At 45.0% G+C, this 15,626-nt stretch overlaps 1 protein-coding gene across 7 annotated transcripts in view; it reads right to left on the bottom strand.

The window, feature by feature from the left end:
• The window catches only part of sos1 (son of sevenless homolog 1 (Drosophila)), a 28,164-nt gene that overhangs the window by 11,505 nt on the left and 1,033 nt on the right, over nucleotides 1–15,626 (bottom strand). For 4 of the 7 annotated variants that reach the window (XM_023953478.2, XM_078949342.1, XM_023953482.2 and 1 more), the window contains exons 2-9: nucleotides 14,689–14,814; nucleotides 14,252–14,383; nucleotides 13,878–14,042; nucleotides 11,567–11,776; nucleotides 11,355–11,498; nucleotides 11,173–11,283; nucleotides 10,934–11,032; nucleotides 9,491–9,618 (exon numbers count right to left, since the gene is read on the bottom strand). In XM_023953478.2, coding sequence (XP_023809246.1) covers nucleotides 9,491–9,618; nucleotides 10,934–11,032; nucleotides 11,173–11,283; nucleotides 11,355–11,498; nucleotides 11,567–11,776; nucleotides 13,878–14,042; nucleotides 14,252–14,383; nucleotides 14,689–14,814 — 1,115 coding nt within the window. The remainder of the gene's footprint in view (nucleotides 1–9,490; nucleotides 9,619–10,933; nucleotides 11,033–11,172; nucleotides 11,284–11,354; nucleotides 11,499–11,566; nucleotides 11,777–13,877; nucleotides 14,043–14,251; nucleotides 14,384–14,688; nucleotides 14,815–15,626) is intronic. The other 3 variants (XM_023953480.2, XM_078949355.1, XM_078949361.1) reach the window with 1 other exon arrangement.

The following is a 15,626-nucleotide window of genomic DNA, read 5'->3' as shown; positions in this document are numbered from 1 at the left end:
CATGTTCCTGTTTCTCTCAGCTCTGATGATTTTCTTACATTTTTTGATAGTAAAATCTCAAATATTAGACATAAGTTAAATCAAGTTATTCCTACTATCAGCCCAGAACAGGCTGAAGCGGTAGAAATGGAGGCATCCATAGAAACCTTTGTAACATTAGACTGCTTCACTGCTGTGGATCAAGTGGAAATAACATCAATTATTACGTCCTCCAAATCCTCAACGTGTCTGTTAGACCCAATTCCCACTAGACTTTTTAAAGAAACTTTTCCCCTAATTAATGATCCCATATTAACAATGATAAATACCTCTCTGGAAACGGGTTACGTGCCACAGTCTTTTAAATATGCAGTTGTTAAACCTCTTCTGAAAAAGCCCAGTTTGGATCCTAGCATCTTGGCCAACTATAGACCGATATCAAACCTGCCCTTTATTTCTAAAATCCTAGAAAGAGTTGTAGTTAAGCAGCTTTACTGCCACCTACAGGACAACAGCCACTTTGAACACTTTCAGTCGGGGTTTAGACCTCACCACAGTACGGAAACTGCACTAGTTAGAGTCTCTAATGACTTGTTATTGGCCTCAGAAAAGGGACTACTTTCTATTCTGGTCCTGTTGGACCTCAGTGCAGCCTTTGACACTATCAACCACAGTATTTTACTTCATAGATTAGAGCAGGACATAGGGATCAGAGGATCTGCTCTCCAGTGGTTTGAATCCTATCTGTCCGATAGGTATCAGTTCGTTAATGTAAATGGCCATTCCTCTCAGTGCACTCAAGTCAACTATGGAGTCCCACAGGGCTCAGTCTTGGGACCGATCCTGTTTACGCTTTATATGCTACCCCTAGGAAACATAATCAGGAAACACAGCATTAATTTTCATTGTTATGCCGACGATACGCAGTTGTATTTATCCATGAAACCTGACCAGAATGACCAGATAGAGAAACTGAACGCCTGCATCAGTGAGATCAAGACCTGGATGACAATTAATTACCTCCTCTTGAACCCAGAAAAAACTGAGGTCATTATACTAGATCCTAAAAACCTCAGAGATACTCTGTCTGCTCAGATAGTCTCCCTGGATGGTGTAAGTATAGCCCCCAATTCCACAGTTAGAAACCTTGGGGTTTTATTTGACCAGGATTTATCATTTAAGGCTCACATATCTCAGGCGTGTAGAACTGCCTTTTTTCACCTGCGGAATATTGCTAAGATCAGAAATCTACTTTCTAAGAGTGATGCTGAAAAACTCATCCATGCATTTGTTACGTCTAGACTGGATTACTGTAACTCCTTGTTAGCAGCGTGTCCTAAGAGTTCCTTAAGAAGTCTCCAGCTTGTTCAGAACGCAGCAGCTAGATTGTTAGCAGGAACTAGCAGAAGAGATCACATCACTCCTGTGTTGGTTTCACTTCACTGGATCCCAGTTGATTCCAGAATCAAGTTCAAGATCCTCCTGTTAACCTATAAGGCCTTACATGGAATGGCCCCGTCCTATATTAAGGACCTCATAGTCCCTTACCATCCAATCAGAACACTTCACTCACTAAATGCAGGACTGCTTGTGGTTCCTAGAATTAGTAAAAGTACGGTTGGAGGTAGAGCGTTTAGCCACCAAGCCCCTGTCTTATGGAATAAACTCCCAGCTCATGGAAGAGAGGCCGACTCAGTTTCTACATTCAAAGTTAGACTGAAAACATTCCTCTTTGGACAGGCTTATTGTCAGACTAGTTAGTATTCAGAGATTATTTAACTTAATGTTAATGTGTTGAAATTAAACCTAATAACATAACTATTTGTTGTTAGTAGCTGCTAGAAGTTGAAGCTGGGGTAACTATGGTGCTCTGGGGTTCTGTCCTCTTTTCTCTTCTACTTCTACCCTTCCTCTCCTCTATTCTTGATCATTATTCATCATTTAGTTCTCCATGCCTCTGTTTGGTGCAGTGATTCATGTATTGTCCCTCTTTCCCTCTCCCCTCCTGGGGAGTGGGAGTGCTTCCAGACTCCAGTTGGCTCATCCGTGCTCCTGTACCTGACCGAGTACCTCGTCTCTGCTCCTGCTCCTACACCTGGCTGTGGTTCCTGTCTCCGGTTCGACTCGCGCCTTTGACTGTCCCGATAACCACGGCTGGATGAAGCTCGTCTGCTGGACTTTATACATGTAGTTGTAGATTTAGATAAGTTAATTCTTCTCTAAGAGTTCTGGTAAATCGCCTGTCTGTCCTGGGGGAGGATCCCTCCTTCATGTGGACACCCCTGAGGTTTCTTCATTTTTTCTGGAATCCATTTTTTTTAGGAGTTTTTCCTCACATAGAAGGGGGGGTCTAAGGTCAGGGATGCCAGTATAGCTTAGTCAGTTTGTAAGTTCAATTTAGTATTTTCCTATTGAATTCTATGTATTCATGATCCTTTTGATTTTATGTTTACCTTTTTCAATTACCGATACGAAGCCCATCGAGACGACTGTTGTGATGAATTGATTTCAAAGGAGGCCCCGGGCAAAACCCTAACCCCCAGGAACGTCCCAGTAATAGATGGGGATCTCAATGCAAAACAACTAGAACTGTTTTCATTTTAATTGCCTCAGTGGAGATGAGACCAAACCAAAGCAGCTGTGCTTGGAGTTTGGGGAGAATCTTTTGAACAGAAATCCCATTTCTATGACAAGGAGCTGAGAATTCCATTCAAACCAATGGCTCACTCCCTTTAAACAAATGTTGGAGAGCATTGAACCTCAGTCTTAAAAGAATCCAAACCCCCTTGGCTACAATTTCTGCTGTTTCTGGGTTCAAGAATCTTCTCAAAGTCACAAGTTAACCCATAAGAACCCATGGTGACATCAGTGTGAGAGAAAAACATCAGAAAAGTGTCCTGTGGTCCCCCATCATTTACAATTTAAGGAAAAATGGCTCTGGTTCTTTCGGTTTACAGTCCCACTCCCATTATCTTCTGATCTGTTTTCAAAGTAGTCACTGTGGTCTTTGGATCCTAATGATGCAGTTTTTAGCCAAAATCTAGAAACCTGTGTGGTTTTGTAGGACGTAGTTCCTGCAGAGCGGCAAGAGTTCATTAGAAATTCTCTTAGGTTGTGGGCGGGACCGTTGGCATGGATCAACCCCACACCCCATCCCCTCACCTCTCTCTCTCTCCCACTAGCTCACAGCCACTCACACCCTCAATCTTACATTAGCAGTGCAACAAAAATTGCAGCAATATCAGAGCTGGAGACACGCCGAGCTGCAGGTGTTGGCTGGTTGCTTCAAAATTCTTTCAAAAACATCAAAGGCCAGCCCTCATCCACAGCGCTCCAGGCCTTATGAGTGGTGATGAAAAAAGCTCTCAGACAGACTAGAAAAACTCAATTGAGGTCAAGGCAGCAAAAACAGTCATCCTCTCAGGACACAAGGTCATTTTTCCATCACGTCCACTTCTAGAATGGGTTGGTGCAGAAACTCAGCTCACTGGGAGTTAATACCCCCCCCCCCCCCTGCAACAGGATGTTGTCCCCCCTCCTGGTCTTTCTTGGTGGAATTCAATCTGTTCATTTACATTTGCACATGTGAATAAACAAACCTTAGAAAAAGGAAATGACGTAAAGACCAGGTCAGGTGCTTCCTGTTCATATTTGTCTTATTCTCCGGATTACAAAGGAGTTAGCACCAGAGAGTCATGTGACCTGGCTCTACCCCCACATCAACAATGGCTGCTGGGAGTTATTGTAGATTTTGGAGGGATGAATGATAGAATAATACCTTGGAGGTAAAAAGCACCATTTACTGCAGAGAGGTACACACCAACACACCACTCACTCCAATGATCTGGTGGAAGACAGTTATACTTAGACCAAATAGGTTTTTTCTGGTTCTGTATCGTAAGCTTTATTCAGACCAGACACATTTGGTTCTTAATGTGAACCAGAAATCGTTTCCCTGATAACCAGGAACAAAATTACAGTCTGAAAACAGCCAAGCGGACCCTGGTCCGGGGCCAGAACCGCTCTCTGACCCATCTTTGGAGATGGTCTTGGTTTGTTTCCAATTGGACTGATCTTCGGTTCGCTCTGAGATTCCTCAGTCTGTATACAATCCGTCCATGGAGCGGAACAACTGGACCAAACGACCACCGTCACTGACTTAAACAGAGCAGGAATGAAGGAGCCGCAAATGTAAAGCAACGATTGTCGTGTTATCAAACAGAAAGAACTGTTTATTTGTTAGAACGTTTATTTAACCCAGCTAAAAACGCTTCTTACACGCTTTTCTGTTACGCGGCACGCGCCCAGTAGGCGCTGTGACATCATCCTAACAGCTTCCTTGTAGTTCTTTAACAGAATTCTAATAACACCACAACCATGAGACACAGCAACTCATTAAAACAATTTTAACATGATCCATATCACTTCTCTCTGTTTTCCTGACAATCTATATGTCTTCATCCACGGCTAACCTTCATAGCCGTCGTCTCTTCAGTAACCGCCCTGCAGCCCGACTAAAGTAAAAAAGGACTGGACCTGACATTGATACAGACGTTCAGAATCGGTCCACGACATTTAAAGTTTTAATGAATCAGTGAAAAGAACAAGGACTGCAAAGCACGGGACTTTCATTATTCTTTCTCTCATTGAAAGAGAAAGCCAATGGCTGAAGAGATCTTTAGTCACATGATTTCTACATTTACAAGCTTTGGTTCGAAACAAAAAAGTCAGCATGACAGCAGTCTGAATACAGACCGAACACAAGGTTCAGGTCTGGATCCGGACCAAATGATTTCTCTAGACTGAATAGATCCTAAGTGACATGCTGTTGGCGATCCTTCATAGGCTCAGACTGCTGGGGGGTGGGGGGTGAGGAGGTCTTTTGTGTTTTCTCTGAGCTGTGTCATCCCCAACTATTCACTAACGTGTATTTATTTGACAGATTTCGCCAGTAATTGAAGAACTTTTCTGCGTTTTGATTTTAATAGTGTCAAAATTTGGGATTTGAACAATCACTGAACTGGATGTTTGTGTAGCACCTTAGAAGACCCTGGCAGGAACAGCACTTTATAAAAAAAAATTCTAATTGTTTCTAGACGTTTTTCCCGTCTTTCGCTCTATGTCCAATCTTTTTTACCACAATTTACCCTTCGCTACACAAACAGGAGATCATCTGACCAACCAAAAGCTGGCTGGGCTTTCAGACAGAAGGTGAGCTGCAGAGGGTCCTGTACTCAGACTAGATCTGATCTTTGACCAATGAGTGGCATCATATAAAACATGAAAGATGGCCACAGAACCATCAAATCCACTTGGCCATGGTCTACAGCAGCAAACACTCATGGTAACAGATTAACATAATACTTACAGCAACCTTTAAACCAGTTTCCCTAATAGACTGTGAACCCGAGCCCACGTCCTGTTGATCCTGGAAAACCACAGCCGCCCGTTTATGTACATCCTTTCTTTACGACTCGGTCCGTTGTTGGGTTAAGATCAGTCAGTTCAGATCCAAACGGTCATGTGAGTGACGCAGAAAGACCTTCGAATGGTCAGGTGCCCGGCACTCATTAAGAACATAGCTGTGTGGTTCTGGCTGGGTCTCTTGGATTTTTTTCTTTTTTGGTTCCTTTGGTTTCCACCAGTTCTTCTGGTTCTTCTACTTTTCTTTGGTTTTCCTATTTCTTCTGCATAAATGTAATCCACATCCAGAAGCAGAACTTTCTCCACCAGCCACCCTAATCCTGCTGTGTTCTCAGTTACAACAGCAAAATAAGGGGCGGGGTTACAGCAGCATTTATCACCACCCCACCCCCCAAACCAACGCACACACAAGATCTGAGACACCTACGTCCTCATGTCCTCCTCATCTTCCTCTTCTCAGCCTTCAGCAGCTCTCCTCTCTGAGGTCCTCTACGAGAGAACAATGAGCACCACCAAACTCCGCCCAAACGCAAACACTCCCCCGGTTATTTTGGTCCGAGGGGAAACAGAGGATGGGAGGAGCCCTACTCAGGCTGTGTGTGTCTATGTGTGCGTGTGTGTGAGTCTGTCTGTCAGTGTGTATGTGTGTGTATTATGTGTCTGTGTCTATGTGTGTCTATCTGGCTGGGGAGAAAGAGAATCGATCCGCCAACCCTACGGTTGTTGGACGACCTGCTCTACCGCCTGAGCTAAACTGCTGTCTATGTGTGTGTGTCTATAAGTTTGTCTGTGGGTGTGTCTATGTGTGTGTCTATGTGTGAGTGTGTCCATGTGTTTATATGTGTGTGTCTATGTGTATGTATCTATGTGTGTGTGTGTCTGTGTCAGAATTTTGACTTCCAGTTGGAGTGAACGCTAGCGCGTTTTGGCTGCTGCTGCTCCCTGGACTCTATTTATGCCACTTTAAGGCTCTACATGGGCATGTGGACTATGTCTTTTGCTGTTAATGTGCATTTTCCTCACTTATCACCTTCTCGCAATTTTCTGCAGTTTGGATCAGTGTACGTTAACGTTTGAGCTCTGATCACCATTCACGCAGTGTGTGAGCTAGCTTACCTGCTGCTTACTCCCAAGGCTGCTACAATGTGGATCAACTGTGTTTGGATTCTAGTCGCCTGGATCATCCTGTCATTTCTCAAGCATCCACTGACAGCCCTGCTCCAGTACTCTGTTGCTGACTTTGCCAATCTTCGCTCTTCTCCACTTGATTCACCTCCACCACTAGCGCTGCTCCAGCACCCAGACATCCTATACCAGCCCTTTCAGAGATACATTCACCGCGGCTCGCGTCAGATCATCCATGATGAGAACTCCAACTCCAACTCCATCAAGTCATTTTGGTCCGCCAGTCGCCGTCCGCCGAGAATCTTTGGTCGTCGCGCTAATCACAACTTTCTGGCCCGTCTACCACGGCCACCTAACGATGCGGCTGCCAAACTCTCAGCCAACTTTTGACTTCTGAATATCCGCTCTCTCACGAGAAAGGGTCATCTCATCCAAGATCTCCTCCTCGACCACAAGTTGGATTTTATGTGCCTAACAGAGACATGGCAGCAGCCAAATTACTTCACTTCACTGAATGATGCCACCCCTGCGAGGTGCCCCCCCTCCGGCCGTGGAGGGGGGGCTCGCCATGATCTATCGCGAGAGTTGGAGGACAACGCCTGTGACTGTCCCTGCTGTGTATGTCAACTCTCTGGCCCTGTTCCAACTATTGTTGCTGCATTTTACAGACCCCCAAAATCAGTCAAAAATTTTATTACTGACTTTTCTGATCTTTTAACTCACCTTTCTACTCTTTCACCCAGAATAATAATTTTAGGGGATTTTAATATTCACATGGACAATGACACCAACTCCTCACCAAAGACTGTTTCCTGTCTGGACAGCTTCGGTCTCAATCAATATTTTAACTTTCCCACCCATATTTAAGGTCATGTATTGGACCTTGTTTGCTGCTCGGGTGTTACACCTGTGGACTGTAAACCAGACCCCCTCCCGTATTCTGATCATATGCTGTCATCTTTTCATGTCAACCTCTCTGTTTCTAAATGTCCGCAAAATTACGGACATTAACCTGGAAAATTTCTCCTCACTCATCCATAGCCTGCCCAGTCCTGAAAGTGCTTCCCGTCCTGAGGAACTGATCTCCCACTACAATTATAACCTCCATAATTTTCTAGACATTCTCGCCCCAGTCAAAACAAGGTCCATCTCATTCAACGTCTCTGCACCCTAGTTTACTCCTGACCTCAGACAAGTCGAAGCTAAAGGTCGTCAACTAGAACGACTCTACAAGAAAACTGGGCTCACTATTCACAAGGACATGTATTGTAACCATTTCATCCAAACCTATGTATCCCTTTCTAACTCTACCTATCTAAACTCCGTAACTTCTCCATTTCCTATGAGAACTGCTCCATCCTTCCCTCCCCACAAGTTAAGAGTCTGGGTGTCATCCTTGACAGCAGTCTCTCCTTTACTGCCCACATAAATAGCATCAGCCGTACAGCCTATTTCCACCTCCGAAACATCCGCCGTCTCCGCCCCTCTCTCAGTCCTCACTCCACGGCCATTCTAGTCCACAGTCTCATCACCTTCCGTCTGGACGACTGCAACTCCCTTTTATCTGGACTCCCTCACAAAACTATTCACAAACTACAACTGCTCCAAAACTCTGCTGCCCGGATCAGAACACAAACCCCCTCCACCATGCATATCGCACCCGTCCCACAGAAGCTTCACTGGCTACCAGTGCTTATCCGGATTAATTATAAAATCCTTATTTTGACCTTCAAAGCCCCCCATAATCTCGCCCCCCCCATATCTGTCTGACCTTATCCATGTTGCCATTCCCACCCGCTCCCTTAGGTCCGCCTCCTCACCCACCGCTCGGCTTGTCACCATGGGGGCAGAGCATTCAGCCTCTCTGCCCCCCAGCTCCGGAACTCACTTTCCTCAGGTCTGCGAAACATGAACTCATTCCCGCAGTTCGCTAAAAATCTAAAAACCCACCTCTTCAGACAAGCATAGCCCCCCTAATTCATTTATGATTCTATTGTTTTGTTTGTTTTTAACAAATGTGTCTTTCTTTTAATTGTATTCTATTGTTTTCTATGTGTAAGGCGACCTTGGGTGTCAAGAAATTTACATATACATCATCATCATCCTCTTTCAGAGTTTCCCATCAGGGGTTGCCACAGCGAATCATCCTGTTACATGTGTCTATGTGTGTATATGTGTGTCTGTGTTTCTATGTGTGTGTCTGTGTGTTTGTCTATGCATGTGTCTATTTGTGTCTATGTATATGTGTGTCTATGTGTGTGTGTCTATGCATGTGTGTGTGTGTGTCTGTGTGTATATTTGTGTATGTCTATGTGTGTCTATTTGTGTCTATGTATATGTGTGTCTATGTGTGTGTGTGTGTGTTTGTCTATGCATGTGTCTATTTGTGTCTATGTATATGTGTGTCTATGTGTGTGTGTGTGTGTCTATGCATGTGTGTCTGTGTGTATATTTGTGTATGTCTATGTGTGTCTATTTGTGTCTATGTATATGTGTGTCTATGTGTCTATGCATGTGTCTATGTGTGTGTGTGTGTATATGCGTGTGTATATGTGTGTGTCTTTGTGTGTATATGTGTGTGTCTGTGTGTATATTTGTGTGTGTCTATGTATGTGTGGGGAAAAAAACTGTTTTTAGAGTTGTGTTTCCACATGTTGAATTTCCCTCTGTGGCGGTTTTTCATGCTGCTCGCTTGTGGGCGGTCCCACCAGTGTGACCTTCGTCAGGAGTTCAGGTCACCTTGTAATGTCGGGGTCACATCACCTGTCTACTAGTGGACAGGTGATGTGGAAAAGGCCGTCATCACAGATGTCTGAATAAGAAACTACAATGTCTTTGTGTTACACCTTATAGGTGTCTGTATGACAACAACTATTCTCAAAAGAAAAATATTGGTAAAAGTCACAAGAGGATGATTTTCAAATGGTTCCCTTCAGCTGTGCAGGTAGGTGTTTGGGCGTACCTGAGTCTTCTCTTAGCCAGGTTCCTGGAGCAGATCCTCTCCATGCTGCTTTGCAGGTTAAGTAGAGCTGTGATGGCCTGTTTGAGGCACTCCTTATCCTCCTCATCCTCACTCTTCTCCTCCAGTTGCTATAGAAACACATAGGGGGAGGGGCCATGAGAATAACCTGTGCAGGTATTCTCCAGTCTTCACAACAAGCAGTTTTTGAAGTTCTGATTGACAGAATCAACCACAATAAAACAAAAACAAACAACTAGAACTTGAAGCTAAACAGTTCCAGGCCAACAAAAGAGGCACCTGTGTTTCAGATCAGAACCAAACCCCGGACCTCGGACCTGTTCAAAAATAATCTGCAGAACATGACTGGAGGCATTTCGAGGATTAAACTTGAGCTGGGACAAAAGAGATTACAGCCGTTCAGCAGAGAGCCGTGGCTAAGAACGGCCCTCAAACACCAGCAGCAGAACCCTGGAGCTCCTTTATTCTACTGCTCGTTTTCAGTCTGCAGTAGAACCGGGAAACCCGGAGAGGTTCTCCACAGCAGAATCACACATTTGATGGTAAAGAACTGCACAGACAAGTCATCTCACACACAGTCTGCACACACACACACACACACACACACACAAACACACAGTCATGGACAGTTGGAACTGCTTGTTTTAAAAAGAAGAAAAGCTAAAAGGGTTTCTATATCAGTAGTTAATAAAGCTGGTTTTTGGTTTTTACATACATTTACTTATGCCATGGTCCGGGTGAATCCTCGATTCTGATTGGCTGCTGGGTGTGCATTAAAACCTGATAACCGCACGGTGAAAAAAGAAGTTCCGGTCACCTAGCTTAAATGTTTTGTATCACTGCGCCGGAGTGATACAGGACTATGGTACAAGCGGGTTAATGGCCTTTGAAGTGTGCGTTATTACTTTTTAACGCCTTATGCGGAAGCAACCGTGGTTCAGGCTCAGAACTGGTGTAAAACTGGATCAGAATCGATGTGAAACAAAATTAGAACTGGTGTAAAACAGGAGCAGAACCGATGATAAACAGGAGCAGAACTGGTGTAAAACATAATAATAACCTATGTAAAACTGGATCAGAACCGATGTAAAAACAGGATTATAACTAGTGTAAAACAGGAGCAGAACCAATGTAAAAGGAGTGGAACGGATGTATACAGGATTAGAACTGGTGTAAAACTGAGTGGAACAGGTTCATAGCCATCTTACATGTTTTCCTGCTGTAAATATTGTTTCTCCTGCAGAGCGAGGGACATCTCATCAAAATCCCTTACAGTCTTTTACGCTGGTCTTACATACAACTGGTTTGGTTCTTTCTTTCTCATAAACTCATTGTGGTTTGAAGATCCACAGAACAGACTTCTAAGCGAGTCTCTACATGAGTGACGAGTGTCATGTAAGGAACCGGAGAGGATCCATGTCTCACCTTGAGGATATCGAATAGATGCAGACAATGATAGACTGGAGTGAGGAGCAGCCGGGGAAGAACGTACTGAACCGCCTCCTTAAAACCCTCACAGATGGACTGTAAAACAGACAAAAGCTTCATCAGGAGGTGGAACCCTGGGACTGACTGCCAGGCAACTAGGTTTATTCTTTCAAGTTTTAGATCAACTCGAATCAAAGTATTTCGTACATTGTCATTGAGGTCGGGGGCGGGATTACCTGCAGGTGGAAGGAGGCCCCGGGCTTGGACACCTGACTTAAGAAGTGTTCTTGGAAGCCAGAACGCAGAACATCTTGGGAGTAGGTTTCGTACGGGTCAAAGGCCAGCTCCTGTCAACAACAGTCATGTAATTAACTTCTCTGTCCAGACATTCAACCAATCAACAAACAGGAATCCAAACCTCAGCCAGATCCTCAAAACAGCTCCCCACCAAAGGATGAGGGCTCCCTTCATCTGTCATCTCCACGGCGTCTTCAATCAGGCCCAGCAGCTTCATTGTCACCTCATGGATGTCCAAGATCCGACTAAATATACTATCCACCTCCTGCAGAACCAAACCCACTGCTGTGACTCCACGGTCCTGATGGGCCGGTGCCTTCAGAATATACCTACATGCTGGGAGAAGAGCATGGGGCAGGAGCTCAGAGGTTCCCTGAAGACTTTAATTATCAGGTTAAGCTGTCTCAGGTACTGTCGACCATCCGCCATGAAGCTCCGCACCAGCTCCAGGTAACTCTGATCCTCATTGGCTGAGGGCTCCTCGTCAATCAGAGGGAAGCCAGTGGGGTCTTCGTCATCCTGGTGGAACATGTCCATCAACACCTGTGTGCACACACACACACACACACACATACCCATACATACCAACACACACAACACACATACACACACAACACACATACCCATACATACCAACATACAAACGCACACAACACACACACACACACACATACCAACATACACACGCACACAACACACATACACACACCAACACACACACACAACACACATACCCATACATACCAACATACAAACGCACACAACACACAAACACACACCAACACACACATACCAACATACACACGCACACAACACACATACACACACAACACACATACACACACAACACACATACCCATACATACCAACATACAAACGCACACAACACACAAACACACACACACACACACACATACCAACATACACACGCACACAACACACATACACACACCAACACACACACACAACACACATACCCATACATATCAATATACAAACGCACAAAACACACCAACACACACACACACACACATACCAACATACACACGCACACAACACACATACACACACCAACACACACACACAACACACATACCCATACATACCAACATACAAACGCACACAACACACAAACACACACCAACACACCCATACCAACATACACACGCACACAACACACATACACACACAACACACATACACACACAACACACATACCCATACATACCAACATACAAACGCACACAACACACAAACACACACACACACACATACCAACATACACACGCACACAACACACATACACACACCAACACACACACACAACACACATACCCATACATACCAACATACAAACGCACACAACACACAAACACACACACACATACCAACATACACACGCACACAACACACATACACACACCAACACACACACACAACACACATACCCATACATATCAATATACAAACGCACAAAACACACCAACACACACACACACATACCAACATACACACGCACACAACACACATACACACACCAACACACACACACAACACACATACCCATACATACCAACATACAAACGCACACAACACACAAACACACACCAACACACACATACCAACATACACACGCACACAACACACATACACACACAACACACATACACACACAACACACATACCCATACATACCAACATACAAACGCACACAACACACAAACACACACACACACACACACACATACCAATATACACACGCACACAACACACATACACACACCAACACACACACACAACACACATACCCATACATACCAACATACAAACGCACACAACACACAAACACACACACACACACACACATACCAACATACACACGCACACAACACACATACACACACCAACACACACACACAACACACATACCCATACATACCAACATACAAACGCACACAACACACAAACACACACCAACACACACATACCAACATACACACGCACACAACACACATACACACACAACACACATACACACACAACACACATACCCATACATACCAACATACAAACGCACACAACACACAAACACACACACCAACACACACATACCAACATACACACGCACACAACACACATACATACACACATCAACACATCCATCCATACCAACATACACACGCACAAAACACACATGCACACACCAACACACACACACAACATACATACCAACATACACACGCACACAACACACATACACACATCAACACATCCATCCATACCAACATACACATGCACAAAACACACATGCACACACCAACACACACACACAACATACATACCAACATACACACGCACACAACACACATCAACACATCCATCCATACCAACATACACACGCACAAAACACACATGCACACACCAACACACACACACAACATACATACCCATACATACCAACATACACACGCACAAAACACACAAACACACACACGCATACCAACATACACGCACACAGACACACATAAAACACACATACAATCACACACATACCAACACACACAAACACACATTTTCAGGAGTCTCAAAGTATTCTCAGCGTTCGTCAGGTGTTTCTAGAACGGCGTGGGGGGTTAGAATGTACCTTGTCCGCACACATGGCCACAGTGATGTCCTGCTTGGTGATGTCATAGTGGCGGATATTTCTTACATAGTTTCCTGCAAGTTTTAGGATGTCAGCAGAGATGTACTCCAACACAGCTACCATGTACACGGACACCTGGTGCTCAATCTTATAGCCCAGAACCTCCTGAACACAATGCATGATGGGAGACAGAGAGATGCAAAAGTCCTGAGATCTTTTCAGTGCTCCAAACCGCGGCCCGCTTCCCCAAACTTTCTACTCTGTGGAAGCCAACAGCAAAGCTTCTTCCTGAAGACGATTCTGTCTGAGAGTCAGAGTTACTGATAAACATGGACAAGAGCGGAGGATGGAGAAAACACTGACAGGACGGTTACCTTCAGCAGGGGATGGATCTTATCAACCGGCAGAGACAGAGGGTTCCTTCTCTTCCTTTTCTCGATGGCCGCCTGAGCATCTGCAATCGCCCACTTGTCGATAGGATAAGGAAAACTCTTCTGGACCCTCTCCTAAGACAACCGACAGAAGGTGTGAGGACCAAGTGACCTGACCTGCAGGCTTGACCTCACTTAGGTGACTAAAGGTAAGAGGGTTTGTTTCCAGGTTTCAGCATCCCTAAGCCTGTAGGTCTGAATCATTGGTGGAGATTTCAAGGGCTTGTTGGTGGAACATGCATGTGGCCACGGCAAACGTGTGCACGTGTGGATGGGTGCAGGTGTGCACGTGTGTTTGTGTGCACATGTATTTCTGTGCATGTGTGTATCTGTGTATGTGTGCATGCGTGTATCTGTGCATGTGTGCACGTGTGCGTCACCTCCACGTCCTGCACTGTGCGAGGCTGGGCCTGACACAACATGCTGAGCAGCAGCAGGATCAGCTCTTCGATGTACTGCAGCGCCTCCTGCTGGGACTTCAGGTTGGGGTGTACCTGGTTCAGTACCTGCAGCGTGCAGCCACACACACAACGTTTGATCAATAATTAAACAAAACGAAATGACAGAGCAGGTTTGATCAGAACAAGCAGAAACACAGGCCTCATGGATATGTGCTGCCCCCCAGTGGAGGAGGACAGAAAGACACCTTTCTCTCTGAGTTTCTGTTGGTTTTAGCTTCTTCTGTGTTTCTTTTTTTTAATTTATGTTCACCAACAGGCCGAAACCCACTTATGGGCGACGGTCAGACTCTACACCGGGTTCAGGTCTGCATGCTGGTCCCACAGGAACCAGGTAAAGACCAGACCTGCTGCTCCTTTCATGCAGCTAAGAAGACCTTCTCTGGAAATGTTCCCGTCCAGAACCACAGCTGATGATCACAAACAGTTATTTTAGTCCAGTTTTAAAGTCGTTTAATCATAATTTAACCTTTTGGGTTTTAAATCCCATTAAATTAATACATGCAGGAGTCCAAACATCTGTCCTGACCCAATAGAACATCATCTGAACCCAGGAGACCTCAGTCCATCCAACCTCCCACATTTCCACCTGATGCACCGCTGGCAGTAGAACCAGAACCAACACAGAAACCATGAGCGTTACAAACCAGGTCCACATGGTGGTAGACCGTGTTGTGGGTCAGAAACCTGTCATCATTCTTTGAGTTCCTGTTGTAGTTTCTGCCTACCAGCTGGACTCTGCCATCATTAAATGGATCTCTCAGGACGCGGGCCTGATGACAGCGGTCAGAGGTTCTGATGGTGAGCAGAACTTATGAAACATGGATCCAGAGGGTCAGAGGTCAGCCACCTGGAGCGCT

Source organism: Oryzias latipes, chromosome 1 (genome assembly GCF_053564925.1).
Source record: "Oryzias latipes strain Hd-rR chromosome 1, Olatipes_Hd-rR_3.1".
In the NCBI taxonomy this organism is placed as follows: Eukaryota; Metazoa; Chordata; class Actinopteri; order Beloniformes; family Adrianichthyidae; genus Oryzias; species Oryzias latipes.
Note: the sequence above shows the minus strand (reverse complement) of the source record. Positions and strands in the feature narration are given on the sequence as shown.